Genomic DNA, 19072 nt, shown 5'->3' on the forward strand with positions numbered 1-19072 from the left:
AATAGGCAGTTTTATTCACTTACAGTTGGACCTTTCAAAACTTGTGTGCAGAATATCATATAAAGTATCTAATATTATTTTTATTCTTCTATTACAAATTATTGAATTCCTGAGGCCTACCAATTTTTGAGAAAATGGACAAATTGCTCATTGTGCATGTGGGATGCAGACAGGACAGGGCATATTTGGTAGTACAGACAACAAAACAAAAATTGCACAGCTAATGAGTGCAGTTAGTTACTTGGTGCCCTGATACCCTTGTTTACCTAGTTGTATTTACCTAGTTGTATTTTGCGGGAAGGGGAGCTATGCTCGTGGTGTCCCGCCTTTGTATCTCACAGTGCCTAGTTTCCTCTTAAACTCATGAATGGTTTTTGCGCACCCTATTTCTTTGTCCAGTTTGTTCCAAGTGTCTACCACTATGTGGAAAACTGTTTTTCTCCAGATCTCTTCTGTAGCTATGTTTTTTTATTTTCTTTCCATGTCCTCTTGTGCTTCTCCTGTCCCAGTTTAACAAGTCCTCTCTATGGAGTATTTCTATGTCCTTCATGATTCTATAGATGGTAAGTAGGTCACTTCTCTCTCTTCTTTGCTTGAGAGTCAGTAACTCCAGTTTAGCCAATCTCTCTTCATATGACAAGTTTACAAGTGCAGGAGCCATTTTTGATGATTTTCTCACAAATTTTGGCTATAGTGCTTACTAGTGAGAATGGCCTGTAGTTAGTTGGTTCTTCCTTGTTTCTTCCTTTATATATTGGTACAATGTTAACATTTTTCCAGTCTTTTGGTATTTTTCCTTCTATAAGTGAGCAACTTATTATGTTATGTATTTTGTCCTTTAGTTCTTCTTTGCATTCTTTTAGAATCCAATTTGTAATTCCATCCAGGCCATGTGATTTCCCAACATCGAGGTTTGAGTCCAGCATGGGCACCTAATGTCACTGAGACACACCTCAACACCCTTCAGACCATACAAAACAAAGCATTAAAAACAATTACAGGCTGCACATATACAACACCTACAGACCACCTACACTATGAAACAAAAGTCCTCAAAGTCAAAGATCACCTTGACATGAGAGGCATACAAACACTTGCTGTAGCCTCCACAAAGACAGCATACCCACTACACTACATAGCAGATCACCCACACACACCAAGAAATAGAAAAAAATATATATATCACACACAAATACTCTCTTCTCTTCCTCCAAAACCACCAAATACCAGCCTCCAGAAACATATTCATAATCACATCACTCACTGCTCCATTAACACACTAAAAGACAACACATTGCTGCATGCCAGACCCCCTGATATCCATCCCTCTGAATCCTCTCTCCCACAAAAGGACAGAGTCCACCTGGCCAGACTGCAATGCGGCCACCACCCAGCCCTTTTAGCTACCAGAAGAGACTGGAAGATCACACTGTGGACAAATGCCCAGGATGTAACACTTCACCCCATACTATCCAACACATCATGGAAGACTGCATTATACACAATCATGCATGCAAAAAATACAACATACACTCCATAAAGGACTTGTGGGAAAACCCCGTTTTGGCTGTAGCATTCTTGGGGGAGACAAGACTGCTTGGACAGTCTCAAATAGAAGCAGATCAGGTTTGTAGTACATGATCTTCCTTGTCTAAATCCAAACTGATTTGGATTCAGCAGTGTCATCAGCAAACAACAACTGGCTTATCTCCCATTTCCCCCCCTTTTTTCTAACCATTTCCAATCCCTGGCCCATTACCCTTGTGTTTTCCTCATTGTACCACTGCATCCATCTATAAATTGAACAGCCAAGAACACATCCCTGGCAAAGTCCCACCTTTATATCAGTCCACTCTCTCCATTCCTAATTCTAACACAGGTTCTACTACTCTCATAAAAACTTTTGACCGCTCTTAATAGCTTTCCTCCCATAGTGCTTTCCTGTCTACCCTGTCATAAGCCTTTCCAAATCCATGAACGCTCAAAAGATATCCTTTCCTTTTCCTAAAACTCTCACACATCTACCTTACCACAAAAATCTGATCCACACTACCCCTACTTGTCCTAAACCCACACTGTTCTTCACTAATTACTCCCTCTGTTCCTTTCCTAATCTTCTCAATGAAAACCCTCCCATAAGCCTCCCCAAATACACTCAACAGACTGATCCCTCTGAAACTACAACACTCATATTTGTCCCATTTTTCCTTGTAAAATGGAACTATACAGGTACTCCAGTCCTCTGGCACTCTACCCTCTTTTAGACAAACATTAAACAACCTCACCAGCCAGTCCATCATCACTGTACCTCTCTTTTTTAGACACTCTGCATGACACCCATCTAACCCAGGTGCCTTACCTGCTCCCTTCATTTTAATAACTGCTTTCATCTCATCCTTCCTTATTTCTCCTCCTGTCATTTTCTTAGTGCTTCCCACTGCAACTATCTTTCCCTCCCTAACCTCCTTCACATTTAGCATACATATACTAAAGTCTTTCACTCCCTTACAAGGTAAGTACCCAAAAAACAAAGGCATAAAATGCACTCCCACCTATTCCATCCCCACATACTCCACTCTCATCCTTCCCCCTCATTCCCTCTTATCTTGGCTCCTCCTGCATCTCACCCACTGCCCTGGGTCAGTGCAGAGTCGCAAGACACAGCACATCCACAGCAAGGCCACTTCATTAAATCAGAGACCCCCCCCCCCCACTCTCCACCTCCTCATGCAGAAAAGGAGAAGACAGGGAGAAATCCCTTTGGGATGTGTCAATTTATTTTTCACACACACTCACTCCCAATCCCCCACCCACTCCCTTTCATGCACCACAGCATCATTCATACACAACCATTCACCATTGAGGTGTTCAAGTGGATCAAAGGCTTTAACAAGGGTGATGCAAACAAGATCATATTAAAACAACAGGGTAGGACTCGCAGTAATGGTTACAAACTGGACAAATTTAGATTTAAAAAGGAAATAGGCAAGAATTGGTTTACTAATAGGGTGGTCGACGAATGGAATAAACTTAGTAACCATATAGTAAGCGCTGAAACTATCAGTTGTTTTAAGAAACGATTAGACAACTTTATGGATGGAGATGACAGGTAGTGATGGATATGGAGCTGCCTAGTGTAGGCCTTATGGTCTCTTGCAGTTTCCTTCATTCTTATCTTATGTTCTTATTAACTCCTATCTTCTGTCTTCTCCCATCCTTCCTCAACAGACATTCCCCTATTTCCCAATGCCCCTTTTACCCCATCCATCCATTTCACCCTTGGTCGCCCCCTCATGTTCACCCCTCTGCCTTCCATAGCCTTCCATACCTCTTTTACTAATCTTTCTTCATTTATTCTTTCCATGTGTCCAAACCATCACAATACTCTTTCATCAACCTTATCTCCCAGCTCCCTTTCCACCCCCATTCTCCTCCTCACCTTCTTGTTTCTCACTCTATTCAGCCTAGTAACCCATGTCATATTTCTCAGGCACCTCATCTCAAACACATTCAAATTCCTCTCTTCCTCTCTTATGTTCCATGTTTCTGCCCCACACAATTCTGTCAGCACAATCACTCCTTCATACAGTCTCCCCTTAGCATCCATTCCCAAATGTCTATTTCTCATTACACTTTATAATCTCCCAAAGATCTACTTGCTTCTCTCAATCTACATTCTACCTCCACCTCCACTCCTCCCTTTCCTGCCACATTTGCACCCAAGTATCTAAAACTATCCACTTCCTCCAGTCTCTCTCCCTTAATATTCACTTCCAGTCTGCTGCCACTTTCTCCCCTAGTACATCTCATCACCTTACTTTTACCCACATTTATCTTCAACTTCCTTCTTTCACACACCTTCCCAAACTATGTCACTAACTCCCTCCTCTGATCCTGCTACAAGCACAGTGTTGTTAGCAAACAACAGCTGGCTTATCTCCCACTTTTCTCCATTTTCTTTATCTCGAATTCCCGACCCATTACCTCTCAAACTGTCCCATCCATGTATAAATTGAACAGCCAAAATGACATAACACATCCCTGATGAAGTCACATCTTAACCTCAAACCACTCACTCTCCCCACTTCTGATTCCAACACAAGCTCTACTCTCATAAAAACTCTTGACTGCTCCTAACAGCTTTCCTCCTATCCCATATATTTGTAATACCTCCCACACTGCCTTCCTGTCTACCCTGTCATAAGCCTTTTGCAAATCCATAAAGGCTCCCCCAAAAAAAAAACATTCTTACCTTTTCCTAAAGCTTTCTCACATATCTGTCTTACCACAAAAATCTGATCCATGCAACCCCTACCTGTCCTAAACCCACACTGTTCCTCACCAATTATTCCCTCTGTTCCTCTTCTAATACTCTCAATCAAGACCCTCCCATAAGTCTTCCTAAATACACTTAACAAACTGACCCTTCTGAAACTATTACTCACACTTGTTCCTTTTTCCCTTGTAAAGTAGAACTATACATGCATTCCTCTAGTCCTCCAGTACTCTACCCTCTCTTTAACAAACATATTTACCTAGTTGTATTTTGCGGGAAGGGGAGCTACACTCGTGGTGTCCCGCCTTTGTATCTCGCAGTGTCTAGTTTGCTCTTAAACACATGAATAGTTTTTGTGCACACTATTTCATTGTCCAGTTTGTTCCAAGTGTCTACCACTCTATGTGGAATTTTTTTTCTCCAGATCTCTTCTATAGCTATGTTTTTTATTTTCTTTCCATGTCCTCTTGTGCTTCTCCTGTCCCTGTTTGACAAGTCCCATCTATCGAGTATTTCTGTGCCTTTCATAATTCTATGGTTAGTAGGTCACCTCTTTTTCTTCTTTGATCCAGAGTTGATAACTCCAATTTACCCAATCTCTCCTCATATGACAAGTGTGCAAGTGCAGGTGCCATTTTTGTTGCTGCTCTCTGGATTCTTTCTATTTTCTTTATATTCTTTTTGGTACTGGGTGACCACAATGTTGCCGCATGTTCTAGTCTAGGCCTTATCAGTGTGACAAATATTTTTTTTTATCATTTCTTCGTCCAATTATGTAAATGCCACTTTTATTGATCTTGGCAAGTTGTGGGATTCTCCGACAATTTTGTTTATCTGTTTGTCATAGCACAAGTCATTTGAGATAATTACACCCAAATATTTTTTGGATCTCTCCTTCTTTACCTGCTTGGTTCCAATTTTATATTGTCCTGATATTCCGTTTTTGCTTTTTCCAAACTCCATTAAGCTACACTTCTTAATACTGAAGTCCACTTTCCATTTCTGACTCCAGTTCCATACCTTATTCATGTCTTCCTGCAGTGATTCGCAATCCTTTTCAGTTTTTACTTTCCTTAACAGTTTGGCATCGTCTGCAAAGAAGCTCATGTAACATTTCACATCCTCCTCTATGTCATTCACATAAATAGCAAACATTATTGGAGCCGATGCAGATCCTTGCAGTATTCTACTGATCACCTCTTTCCAATCTGAATATTTTTCTCTGAGCACTACTCTCATCTTTCTACCAATCAGGATGTCCTCCATCCATTTTAGTAGGTTCCATTGTATCCCTCCTATATGTTCCATTTTTTTTTAATAATGTTTTGTGTGTTACTTTTTCAAAAGCTTTTTGTAAGTCCAGGAAGGAACAATCAGCCCATCCATTCCTTTCTTGCACTATGTCTATTAATCTTGAGTAGAAACATATTAAGTTTGTGGTACATGATCTTCCTTGTCTGAACCCAAATTGTCTTAGGTTTATTATATTGTTGTCTTCCAGGTGTTTTACCCATCTATTCTTGATGATTTTCTCACAAATTTTGGCTATAGTGCTTGCTACTGAGACTGGCCTATAGTTAGTTGGTTCTTCTTTGTTTCCTCCCTTATATATTGGTACAATGTTAGCATTTTTCCAGTCTTTTGGTATTTTTCCTTCTTTGAGTGAGCAATCTATTATGTTATGTATTTTGTCCGTTAATTCTTCTTTGTATTCTTTTAGAATCCAATTTGCAATTCCATCCAGGCCATGTGATTTCCTTATGTCAAGGTTTGATAGGTGTTCTAATATTTCTTTTTGTGTTGTTACCTTGCTCATGGGGGGAGATCGCCTTTCATTACCTTCATCCCAATATTGTGCTTTCTCTCTAGTAAAGACAGATTTGAAGTGATTATTCATGACTTTGGTCATTTCTAATTCTTCTGTGTATTCTATATTCCCTTGGCATAGTTTCACCATTTCTTGCTTGTTCTTAAGTTTGCCATTCACTTATCGATAGATTAGCTTGGGTTGCTCTTTGCATTTATCTATAATATCCTTTTCATGGTTCCTTTTTCCTCTCTTCTCACTTTAACATACTCATTTCTATAGTTTATATAGACTTGCCATTTTCCAGGTTTTTTATCTTTTCTCCACCTCTTTCAAGCTCTGTCCCTTCTGTCTTTTGCCTCACTGCATCTTTTGTTGAACCAGCATTTAATGTACACTTTCTCTCATTTCTGTCTTGGTACATGCCTATTTACCCCTTCACTGTAATTATCCATCAAGATATTCGATTTCTCTTCCACTTTTGTCTCTTCCATGTAAACAATTTTCCAGTTTGCATTCTGGAAGAATTTCTTTAGTTTTGCAAAGTCCGTTTTATTGTACATCAATCTTCCTTTCCTATGCTTTTCATTTTAGTTCAGTTTCAATGAGTATATGGTCACTCTTTCCAATTGGTGTCTTGTATTGGATTTTATCCACAATTTCAGGTTCTGTTGTAAATATTAAATCTAGTTTCGAAGGCTCCTCGTTATTTCTGTATCTGGTGTTTTCACTGACCCACTGAGTCACTGTGTATTCCATGGTCATATCCAGTAGTACATTACCCCACAAGTCATCTCCTCCTCGCACTGTCATGTTTTCCCAACAAATTTCTTTGCAATTGAATTCCCCCGTAATTACCAGATTACCCCCCCACCCATTAGTATCTCATTTAATGATTGCCTTGTATCTTCTAACATTTTTGTATGCTCATTCTCTTTCCAAGGATTTGTTTTTGAGGGCACATAAGTCACTACAAACTTTCTACTTTTCATGTTCTTGTCTTCGACTTTTATCATGATCAGTTCTACATTACCTTTGCCCTCTGCAATTTTTGTCACATTCAAGTTTTTCTTGGCCAAGAACATTCTTCCTCCTCCCTGTTTCTTGTCTCTGTTTTTAATCCAGTAATTATATAGTCCATGTCCAACATCGATGGGTGGTATTTTGCCCCTTAGTTTAGTCTCCACATTTCCGATTATGTCTGGTTTTTCTTCTAGCAGGTAATCATTAAGTTCATTCAGTCCTGAAATTAATCCGTCGATGTTGGTATAGGCCACTTTCAATTTTCTTCTTTCTCCATTTTTTTTTTTTTTTTTTGTCTTTGTTTCGCCTGTTCTGATGTACCATTTCCTCAGTCTCATGTCGATTACTCTCCAATGAAATTCCTTGCTTTCTGTTTCTGTTCTCTTCGTATTTTTTTCCCCTTTGCTTCATCTCTTAGTGTCTTTTCTTTTTCTAATTCTTCAATACTTGTTTCTCTTTTTATCCATATCTTATTGTACTTTTCACTCCTTGGCAAGCTACCGTCTTTTTCAAATATGTCTTCTACTACCATTTGTGATCTTAGTTATATCTTTAGGGGTCAATTTCTATCCTTAGTGTAGTGACTGATCCTATATGTTTCTTCAACGTCTTTACTTGCATCTTGGGCTCCCTCCTGAATTTCTTTTAGGATTTCTATTGCTGTCTCTTTTCATTCTTCTTCTCTCATGTACCTTGCCAAACCATGTTTTTCTTTTAGTTCATATACCACAATACATTTTTTCCTATCCATTGTGTCTCTGACTCTATTTGCTTTTTCATTAATTACTTGGATAATTGTGTCTTTTGCATTTTCTTGCATTTGTTGTTGGACTATTTATTTGAAAACAATTTCTTTATTTTCAAAGTTTTCCATCCATTTCCTAATCTTTTGGATACTTTCCTCACCCAAGTTCTCTTCGATTTTTTCAGTTATTTCTTGTTTTTGTTGTTTACCCCTTTTTTTAAGTTTTCGCTATTGGTAGTATCATTAATTCTCTTCTTTTCATTATCACTCTTCAGCTCTCTTATATCCTTTTTCAATTCATTATTCTCATTTCTTAGGTCCAAGTTAGTTTTCCTCAGGTCGGAAATCTCAGAGTTTACTTGCGCTAAGCAATCCATTAGACCAATGATTTCATTTCTGAAGTCCATAATTTCATTCTCCCACCGTATCCTATTTTTGCTCATTTCCCTCTCTATCTCTAAGATTCGACTTAAACTCCTGCTTTCGTACTTACTAAATCCAGAAAAAGCATCTTTGTGATATTCCCTCGTGGTGATTGGAGTGATGAAATGTTTGTTTACACTGGAGTTCGACATAACATCACCAGATGGCTCTGATTTGGAGTTGCCTTTCAAGTCAGACTTTTCGTTCTTTTCCTTTATTTTTGCAAATTACATCTTAATACAACTAACTAGAACTGCAGACATATCATTACGGACACCCACAATTTCTCCCCTCCCCTACAATACAAACCAGGTTTCCTTTTTCATTGTTTATCCTCTTCTTTGGGGCCCAGCGACGATGAAGGTGTTCACGGTTCACGGCGTGTATATATGTATGGGGTAGTGTGAGAGGTAAATGCAAGGGTAATGGGCTGGGGACTGGAGATGGTTAAAGAAAATGGAGAAAAATGGGAGATAAGCCCATTGTTGAAAACGGTGAAGGGCCGTCCGGTATGACAACCAACAGAATAAAAAATATATATATATATGAAAAAAAAACCACAATAATATGTATCAGTATTTCCCTGTCATATCACTTCTTTGCAACTTCAAAACCTCTTCCAGCGTTATTCTTCCCCCCTCCCTTCTTCATCTTTCTTTCCTGACTCTTTTCTTCATATATCTAAATAAACCTACTACACAAGTGATTATAATGTTAGGATTAACACAAAACTGTCAGCCTTAATGTCCACATCAACATAAATCTAATAAAAAATGAATTGAAAAATTATAACCATCAGTCACTATTCTAATATTGCCTAACTCAAGGAATTGCCTACTACAACCATACAAAATGGTATATGTTCACTTTAGTATTATTCTCCTCTCCTATCAGGCAATACAAATATAACATAAATTCTAGAAACTATAGACAAATATGGACTTTAACTTACAAATGTACTCTTTCATCTGGGGGTCCAGTGTTGTAATCATTGAATCCATTGAATTCTTGGCCTTCTCTGCAACCTTGTGGCTCACAGAAGACACAGTTCCTCTAATCCAACCAAACCAGGAGGGATTACCACTACCAGCCTGACTATGGGATTTGCCAAGTTCTACAGAAGCATCTACTGTGGGGCTGCAAGTGAAAGAGTAGGTTTTATCAGTTGAAGCCCTGTAGTACACAGAACCAATATCTATGCTGGATGATGGAGAGAGATTCTGTCTATAGAATGAGGGTACACTTGAGGAGGAATTTAGACTGGTGATTTCAGATATTGCCAGGGCTTCTGTAGAGTGGCTAATTGATGGAGTAATAAGATGTTCCTGCTGGTGTACTACAAGGCAAGGTGGGGTTGGGGGAGGGGGAGGATTGTGCATGGGATTTCCTGGAATATATACAGGGTAACTGTGATGTCTTGTGTGGCCTCGGACATTACCAGGAACTGATGAGCTGCTAGATCCAAAACAGAGAATTATTAATCTTCCATAACATTAGTTTCACATTCATAATATCAATGAATATATCTAATATATCTAATTTTATATAAATTAGTTCCTTACAACGGTGTACAGTACATGAATATAAGCACACAGTGCAAAAATCTTGTTCAGGAAAGAACATGACAAAACAAGATAACTGTATAGGATAAAAATTAATACGGTGTCAAAAAAAAAAAAAAGAACAGCAAAGAAAAAATTTATAATGAAAAAATCTATTGTTTCTTAATAACAACTATACAATCAATATATGTGACAATTAATCTAACCCCTTCAGTATGCTGATGCCACCTCAGATGAATACTAGATCCAAAAACAGAGATCCAAAACAGAGAGTTATATCTTCCATAACATTAGTTTCACATTCATAATATCAATGAATATATCTAATATATCTAATTTTATATAAATTAGTTTCTTACAACAGTGTACAGTACATGAATATAAGCACACAGTGCAAAAATCTTGTTCAGGAAAGAACATGACAAAACAAGATAATTGTATAGGATAAAAATTAATACTGTGTAAAAAAAAAAAAAAAAACAGCAAAGAAAAAATTTATAATGAAAAAATCTATTGTTTCTTAATAACAACTATACAATCAATATATGTGACAATTAATCTAACCCCTTCAGTATGCTGATGCCACCTCAGATGAATACTATCACTTAGCATTAGTCAAAAGAAATATGTAAAATGTAATATAATACAAAAAGGGTTACTGGATAACTGAGGAATAATAGATACACTATCTGGAGATGAGACCGAAGAGATAAATTGGAAGGTGGTGTAATGATTGTTGTGAGAAACCATATAACAATGGAAGTAGTAAACCTGATGGAATGCAAGGCTGAAGCAATTCATCTTAAAGATAAAACCAGAGGACCTAATGAAAGAGACCTCATAGTAGTGTATGTCCACTGAAGATAAAGATGTGGAATAAAGCTGAATACCTGGAAATGTTGGCACAATTTCCACCTTAATAAACAATTTCCACCTTAATAAACAACAAGTAAACAAATTGTACAAAACACTCAACAGCATCACACTATCCAACACTAACACTACACGCTCTCACGCAGCAATAATCACTACAACAGATAATCTACCCTCAAACAGACAACAAGCAAACGCACTCATACGTCATTTTGCACAGACGAGCCATCTTACATCTCACCCTGACGACCGACGCACCATTCGACGTAAGAAAGACTTCCCCACAGACTCAGACTATACACCCTTCATAGACAGTCAGACAAAACTCATAATGCATAATCTCAAGCACTCATCTGCCTGTGGCCCTGATAACATAAGCAACATCCACCTAAAACACATTGGACCACAAGGTATACACGCACTCACAAACATTGCAAACTACAGCTATTCACACAACACTATACCCGACATCTGGAAGCATGGTAAAATAATCACCATTCCAAAACCAAACAAAGACCCAACAATCCCAACATCGCACCGCCCAATCACACTTCTCTGCACCCCCTCTAAAGTCATTGAACGCCTAATACTTAAACTTGTCACACCATATATTCCCCTTGCTGACTCACAACACGGCTTTAGGCCACTACACTCCACAAACACTCTTCTGACAAACCTCACACAAAGAATTTTTGATGGCATCAATTCAGATAGGCCCCACCACAGAACACTTCTTATAACATTGGACATTAGTAAAGCTTTTGATGCTATCCCCCGCCACAACCTAACAAATAAAATATATAACACAGACATGCACAATAACACCAAAAGATGGCTGGCCAATTATCTGGCAGGCAGGAATGCTCATGTGTCATATAATGGCCAATCATCGCACATCAGAAACATTAAGAACGGAGTACCACAGGGCTCAGTTCTATCCCCCACATTATTTAATCTATACATGCATGACTTACCCACGCCAGACACCTCAGAAATACAAATCTCTTCCTACGCAGACGACATAACAATCACATGCACACATCGTAACACAGACAAAGCTGCAGAAATAATCCAGCCTTACCTTGACACACTCAACACATGGTTCATCACAAACAGACTCAAAATAGCTCCAACCAAATCTACAGCAACACTTCTCACCAACTGGACAAAAGAACACAAATACATACCTCATCTCTACATCAACAACACTCTAATACCACACACAAACACACCGAAAATTCTTGGTGTAACATACGATACATCCATGTCTTTCAAACAACACCTCACAAACATAAAAAACAAATGCACACCTAGACTTAACGCACTTAAGTCAATCACAGGAACAACATTTGGACAAAACAAAGAAACTAATATAACAATATACAAACAATGCATACGCTCAGTGATGAATTATGCGAGTCCTGCATGGGCTCCTAATCTCAGTGAGACACACCACAACACCCTTCAAATCATACAAAACAAAGCCCTAAAAACAATTACAGGCTGCACAAATACATCACCTACAGACCATTTACACCATGAAACAAAAGTCCTCAAAGTCAAGGACCACCTCGACATGAGAGGCACACAAACACTTGCTGCAGCCACCACAAACACATCACACCCGCTACACTACATAACAGAACACCCACACACACCAAGAAACATTAAAACTACACCCAAAGACCTTTATTACGCACAGATACTCTCTTCTCTTCCTCCACAACCACCAAATACCAGCCTCCGGAAACATATTCATAATCATATCACTCACCGCTCCATTAACACACTGAAAGACAACACACTGCTGCATGCCAGACCCCCTGATATCCACCCTTCTGAATCCTCTCTCCCACGAAAGGACAGAGTCCACTTGGCCAGACTGCGATGCGGTCACCACCCAGCACTTCTAAGCTACCAGAAGAGGCTGGACGACCGTGTTGTGAACAGCTGCCCAGGATGTAACACTTCACCCCATACCATACAACACATAATGGAAGACTGCATTATACACAATCATGCACGCAAACAACACAACATACACTCTATAAAGGATTTGTGGGAAAACCCAGTTTCGGCTGTGGCCTTCCTTGGGGAGACGGGACTGCTCGGACAGACAGTCTAGGGAACGACAACAACAACAACAACAAGTAAACAAATATATGAAAATAAATAAATAAACCAAACAAAAAATAATAAACAATAACTTGATGTTCTTGGTTCTTGATGTCATAGATGTTAAAGTTGTCTACACCATACTTCCCCATCAGATGTAGTTAAATCCCTTTCCCAAGTTCTCCTCAATTTCCAACTTCTATTTCATATTAGGCACTATTCTCTTGTATCTCATAGCAGCACCATTCAAGACGAGATCTGTCGTAATTTGGGGTAGTTTGTCAGATAATTTTGAAAAGAATAAAAAAATGTTTTGGAAGGAAGTGAAAAGGGAAGGTTGGTCAGGTAGAGAGAAAAAGGTTAAAGGTGGAGACAGATGTTAATGGTAGTGAATGTGATAAGGAAAAAGGGTAGAGCACTTCAGAGTTATAGTGAATGTGGAGGAAGATAGGGAAGTAAGAGATTTTGGCAGAGATGCTAGGAAAATAATTTAGAACAGGGAAGAAAACAATGGAACTATAGGCAAAAATGAGATACAAAGAACACTGAAAATTATGAAAGTTGGTAAGGCACCTGGGTTAGATGGGTGTCACTTGGAATTCATGATGGAGGAAGGAACATTTATTGTGGATTGGCTAATGTGTTTGTTTGATGTGTGTCTTTGGGAGGGGAATATGAGATATACTGCATGCTGAAAATAATTAAAGTTGGTAAGGTACATGGGTTAGATGGGTGTCACTAGAAGTGTATGATGAACATTTATTGTGGATTGGCTAATGAAGTTGTTTATGTGTGCCTAAGAGAGGTGAATATTCCAGAAGACTGCAGAAGGGCTTGTATAGTTCCACTTTACAAAGGAGAAGGGGACAAAAATTAATGAAGTAGTTCTTGAAGAATCAGTCTGTTAAACATAGTTGATAAGGTATATGGGATTTTAGGAGGACTAGGAGAGGAATAAAGGGAGTATTTAGGGAAGAATAATGTGGGTTTAGGAAAGTAAGGATGTGTGGGTCAATTTTTGGAGTAATGTAAATATGTGGGAATTTTTTGGCAAAAGTTAGGGATGTCTTTTGGGCTTCCATGAATCTGGTGAAATTGACAGGGTTGTCAGGAAGGCACTATGGGATGTGTTATAAGATATATAGGACAGGAAACGGAGAAGGTGAGTAGTTTAAGATGATGGTAGGGCTGTATTTGTGTTGTGTAATGTGACCATGGTTGTTCAACATGTACATGGATAGGGTGGTACAGGAAGTAAATGTGAAGGAAATGGGAGCAGAGGGAAATGAGAGTTGAGCCAGTTGTTTTTTGCAGATGACACTACATTTGTGGCTGGGTCAGAGGAGGGTTTCAGGCAGCTAGTGGTGGAGTGTGGGAAGGAATGTGAGAGGAGAATGATGAAAGTAAATGTAAATATGGGCAAAAGTAAGGTGATAAAGATGTAAAGGAAAAGAATGGCACAGAGTTGCATATATGACAAAGTTGACTTGAGTTTCAAAAATGGAAAACCTACAGCCCCACAGTAGCAGCTAATAGTCCTTGGACCCTTCCACAGACCTCTCTGGGAAGAAACTCTGGACTGTTGTTTATGCTGTATTAGTGTAGGACTGTTTCTATATCACTGTCATCAAGTGGTAAGGGGGGAGCAGTCACCAGCTGTCTGCTCTCCATATATGAAAAAAGCAAGAAATAAAATTTGTCACACTAGATATTAGGTCAATATAAAATTGGTGCCAAGGAAGTCTAAAAGATCAATTTAGAAAGGGACCTTGGACTAATTATCTCAAGTGACTTGACACCTACTAAACATGTCAATAAACTAGTTTGGAGACTTTTAACTTATTAAGATCAATGAAAGTGGCCTTACCACTGCGATTCTAGAGCTTTCATCTACTAGAACAAGAGGCTGTGTAACCTTGTTGAGGTGCAGTGGCTTAACCTACTTGGTGTCTGCTCGGATCTGATGAAAGCAGATCTGTAACCTTCGGGGAGCAATAGATGCCTTGGTGGAACTAGTTAGCAGTCTCGAGGACCACAACAGGCCTAGCAAGCCGGTGGTTTTGATACTCTTGCTCAAGAAACACAAGTGATGCCTCGGAGCAGACGGAACTTACGGCAACGAACTCGAAATGACAATGGACAGTCTCTTAGGAATATAAGATTAGGTACAATCAATGCATCTACATTGAATGGTAAATTGAAGGAGGTTGTGGAACTAATGATGGAGAGAAATCTAGACATCATGGGGATATGTGAAACCAGGTTAGTTGGAGAGGGTATGAAGAAGATACACAATGATTTTCATCTAATTTATAAAGGAATGAACTATGAAAGAAAGTATGGAGTAGCATTTATCCTTGCACCAAACTTTGCAGATAGAGTTGGTAAGATAGATTATGTTAATGAGAGAATATTGGGTATGACACTTCAATTAAGTACAAGTAAAGTTTCATTAATACAAGTATACGCACCACAACAAGGAAGACCCCAAGAAGAAAAAGAATTCTTTTATCAGAAATTACAGGATACCTTGGACAAAATTGAGGATGTAGACAAGATCATACTGGGAGACCTGAATGCCCATGTTGGAAATAAGAGAAACAATATAGAAAGTGTGATGGATACATTTGGAATAGGTGAGGTGAATGGTGAAGGTGAAAATCTGATAGACCCCTGCATTAGAAACAGCTTGGCTATTATGAATACATTTTTTAAGTACAGAGACACCCATAAATGGAGCTGGTACAGGTGGAATTCTGAGAGAGGAGATTATGTAGAGAAGTCAATGATAGATCTGATCTTAACTAACAACAAAAATATCTTTAGAGATGTGAAAAGCATTCCTTCTGTATCACTAGATTCTGACCACCGCTTGCTTTAAGCAAAAATGAGAATAAAAAAGTTAAAGCCATTGAAAAAGATTGTAAGAGAAAGAATAAAAATAGAAAGACTGAAAGAACAAGAAATTGAAAAACAATACAGAGAGAAGGTTTGTGAAGCTAGACCTGAAGGACATCAAGAAACAGAAGATATAGAGAGAGTGGGGGAATATGAAAGAAAAAATTATCCAAATCGCAAGAGAGGTGATAGGAACAAAGCGAGTTAGTGGAGGAAAGAAAAAGAAAACAGTTTGGTGGACAGAAGTCAGAGCTGTTAAGAACAAAAATTTTGCTTTCAGAAAGTGGATGAAGAGAAGAAATCTTGAAAACAGAAGAGAATATGAAGCAGCAAGAAATGAAGCTGAGAGAGTAAAAACAAGAACTAAGAGAGAGACATGGGAGAGGTTAGGAAAAGAACTGGAAGAGGACATACAGGGCACAAAGAAACTTGTATACAATATAGCTAAAAGTTACAAAAGGAAAGAAGAAAGTGGGGTGAATACAATTAGAAATAAGGAAGGGAAACTACTCACAGAGGAAGGCGAAGTGGATGAGAGATGGAAGGAATACTTCTCAGAGCTTCTAAATCCAGCAGAAGTGGAAAGACCAACAGATGAAGAAGTTATTCAGAGAACAGAACAAAATAGTATAATAACAACAAATGAAATTAAAGATGCTATTAAAGCTATGAAAAATGGAAAAAGCCCTGGAAGTGATAGTATACCAGTCGAACTACTGAAGGGAAATGAAGATATAGTTAAGTGGCTAACCAGAGTTTTTAATGTTGCCTGGAATGAAGGTAGAGTGCCAGCTGATTGGGGGAAGGCAATTATTTGTAAAAATTTTAAGAAAGGTGATCGCACCGAATGTAGGAACTATAGAGGAGTATCACTGCTGTCACAAGTGGGGAAGATATATGAAAGAGTACTAGAGAAGAGATTAAGAATAATAGTTGAGGACAAGCTGGAAGAAGGACATTATGGATTTAGACCCCAGAGAGGAACAACGGATGCAATATTCACACTGAAGATAACAAAAGAACTGGGAGTGGGACCAACATGTGTACATTGCTTTTGTAGATCTAGAAAAAGCATTTGACAGGTTACCAAGGAATGAAATATGGGATACTTTAGAAGACCCAACATATATGATAGAACCCTCATTAACCCCTTCCATATGGTGCCGCATACGTAGGCGGCATGAGGAGCAAGTGGATATGCGAGGCTGCCATATCAGCGTCTTGATTATATTTATTGTAGTTGCCCCTGCATAATGACATACTCTCTAAACTGTCTTCATCACATTTTCTATGGTTATCAAAATTCACGGGTGAAAGAGAGAACGATCGATATAAGTGGTGACTAGATTTTATGATGCGAGTATTATTACAACACATCGTACGTCTGGCAGATAATGCTGCCCGCGATATTTTGGCCCGTACTGAAGAGGTTAATTAGAGCTATAAAGAGCCTTTACAGAAATAATGTCAGTTCGGTAAGGACCCAGCTAAGAGAGGATAACTGGTTTGACGTAACTGAGGGTGTAAGACAGGGTGGTGTGATATCTCCTTTACTGTTTGTGCTGTGCATGGACAGGAGCATGAAGAGGTTGAGACTTGGGGAAGAGGTAACTACATTGGCATATGCAGATGATATTGCAATAATCACAAAGTCTCATACAAAATTGCAGGATACCCTGAATGCATGGAATGAAGAATTGAAAAAAGCAAGAATGATAATAAATGCAAATAAAACTAAAGTAATGATGGTGGCGAGAGAGAAAGATGATATTGAGATAGAAATAGATGGAATACAATTGAAACAAGTGGAAGACTTTCAGTACTTGGGAGTTCAAATAAATGAGAGGTGTTATATGGAGATAGAAATAACAAGCAGAATCGAAAAATATACAAATAATCTAAGATTAATGTATCCACTACTAAAAGACAGACTCATACCATCAAAAGTTAGTCATCATATATAATACTAAGACCAGTATTAACATATGGCTCAGAGACCTGGACACTAACAATGAGATTAAAGAGCAAGATACAGGCAGCAGAGATGAGAATGTTGCGATTAATAAAGGGAGTAACAAGAAGAGATTGCTTAAGAAATGAGGATATCAGAGATGAACTGGACATCGAATCAATATTAGAATTTGTAGAAAGAAGTAAACTGAGATGGTATGGACACATCATGAGGATGAGTCAAGAAAGGTACCCTGCTAAATATTATCGATGGAATCCAAGAGGGAAGAGGCCGGTAGGAAGACCCAGAAAGAGATGGAGAAATGGAGTGAGGGAAGCAATTGAAGCGAGAGGATCAACAATAGAGAGTGTGGAAGAGGAACTTTACGAGGATCGTACCTGGTGGAGAAGTTTCGTGAGGCAACACAACTGATAGGGCACTGGCCCTACCTGGTGTATGGTGAGAAGAAGGTGAGAAGAAAGTGGTCTTCAAGTACATGGATGAAGAAATGGTAAAGAAAATATTAATTACACTGATAAGACCTAAATTGGAGTATGCTGCGACACTATGGGCACCTAGTAATAAAAAAAAAAAAATTAAAAAAAATCAAAGCGCAGCAACAAAAATGGCACCTACACTCTCAAATTTTACATATGAACAAAGATTGGATAAATTGTATCTATCAACACTGGAACAGAGAAGAGAAAGAGGCAATTTGCCGACTATCTACAGAATTATGAAAGGGATGGAAGTTCTTGATAGACATGACTTATTAAAATGGGACAGAAGAGAAACAAGAGGACACAAGAAGCTAAAGAAGGACAGTTACAGAAGAGATTTGAAAAATAATAGCTTCCCATACAGTGTGATTGATGTCTGGAATAAATTAAACTGGGAAACAGTGAGTGCCAAAACTATAAAATATTTTAAGAACAAACTGGATGCGGAGAGATACAAAAGTGGGTCACTATGAGCATAGCTCTTGTCCCATAAAATACAACTAGGTCAATACAACTAGGTAGATACATCCACCACTCTGTGGGGAAAGCTGTTCTTTTTCAGGTCTCTTCTATAACTGTCCTTTTTGAGCTTCCTTCCATGTCCTCTTGTGTTTCTCTTATCCCAATTTAGTAAGTCTTCTCTATCAAGGACTTCTATACCTCTCATAATTCTGTAGATGGTCAACAAGTCACCTCTTTCTCTTCTTTGTTCCAGAGTTGATGATTCTAGTTTTGACAATCTGTCTTCATATGACAGTTTTGATAGTGTTGGGGTTATCGTTGTAGTTGCTCTCTGGATTCTCTCAATTTTCGTTACATTCTTTTTAGTACTAGGTGACCATAGTGTCACTATGTACACCAATGTAGGTCTTATCAATGTGACTAGTATTTTCTTTACC

The 19072-nt window shown here is 38.6% G+C and overlaps 1 protein-coding gene across 1 annotated transcript in view; it reads right to left on the reverse strand.

Moving 5' to 3' along the window:
* The window catches only part of LOC143027564 (protein PRRC1-like), a 98478-nt gene that overhangs the window by 64976 nt on the left and 14430 nt on the right, over positions 1-19072 (reverse strand). Inside the window, exon 3 of the mRNA XM_076188875.1 lies at positions 9227-9411. Within this exon, the coding sequence (XP_076044990.1) occupies positions 9227-9411 (185 nt within the window). The remainder of the gene's footprint in view (positions 1-9226; positions 9412-19072) is intronic.

This window comes from Oratosquilla oratoria, chromosome 8 (genome assembly GCF_046742065.1).
Source record: "Oratosquilla oratoria isolate Oo_2021 chromosome 8, ASM4674206v1, whole genome shotgun sequence".
In the NCBI taxonomy this organism is placed as follows: domain Eukaryota; kingdom Metazoa; phylum Arthropoda; class Malacostraca; order Stomatopoda; family Squillidae; genus Oratosquilla; species Oratosquilla oratoria.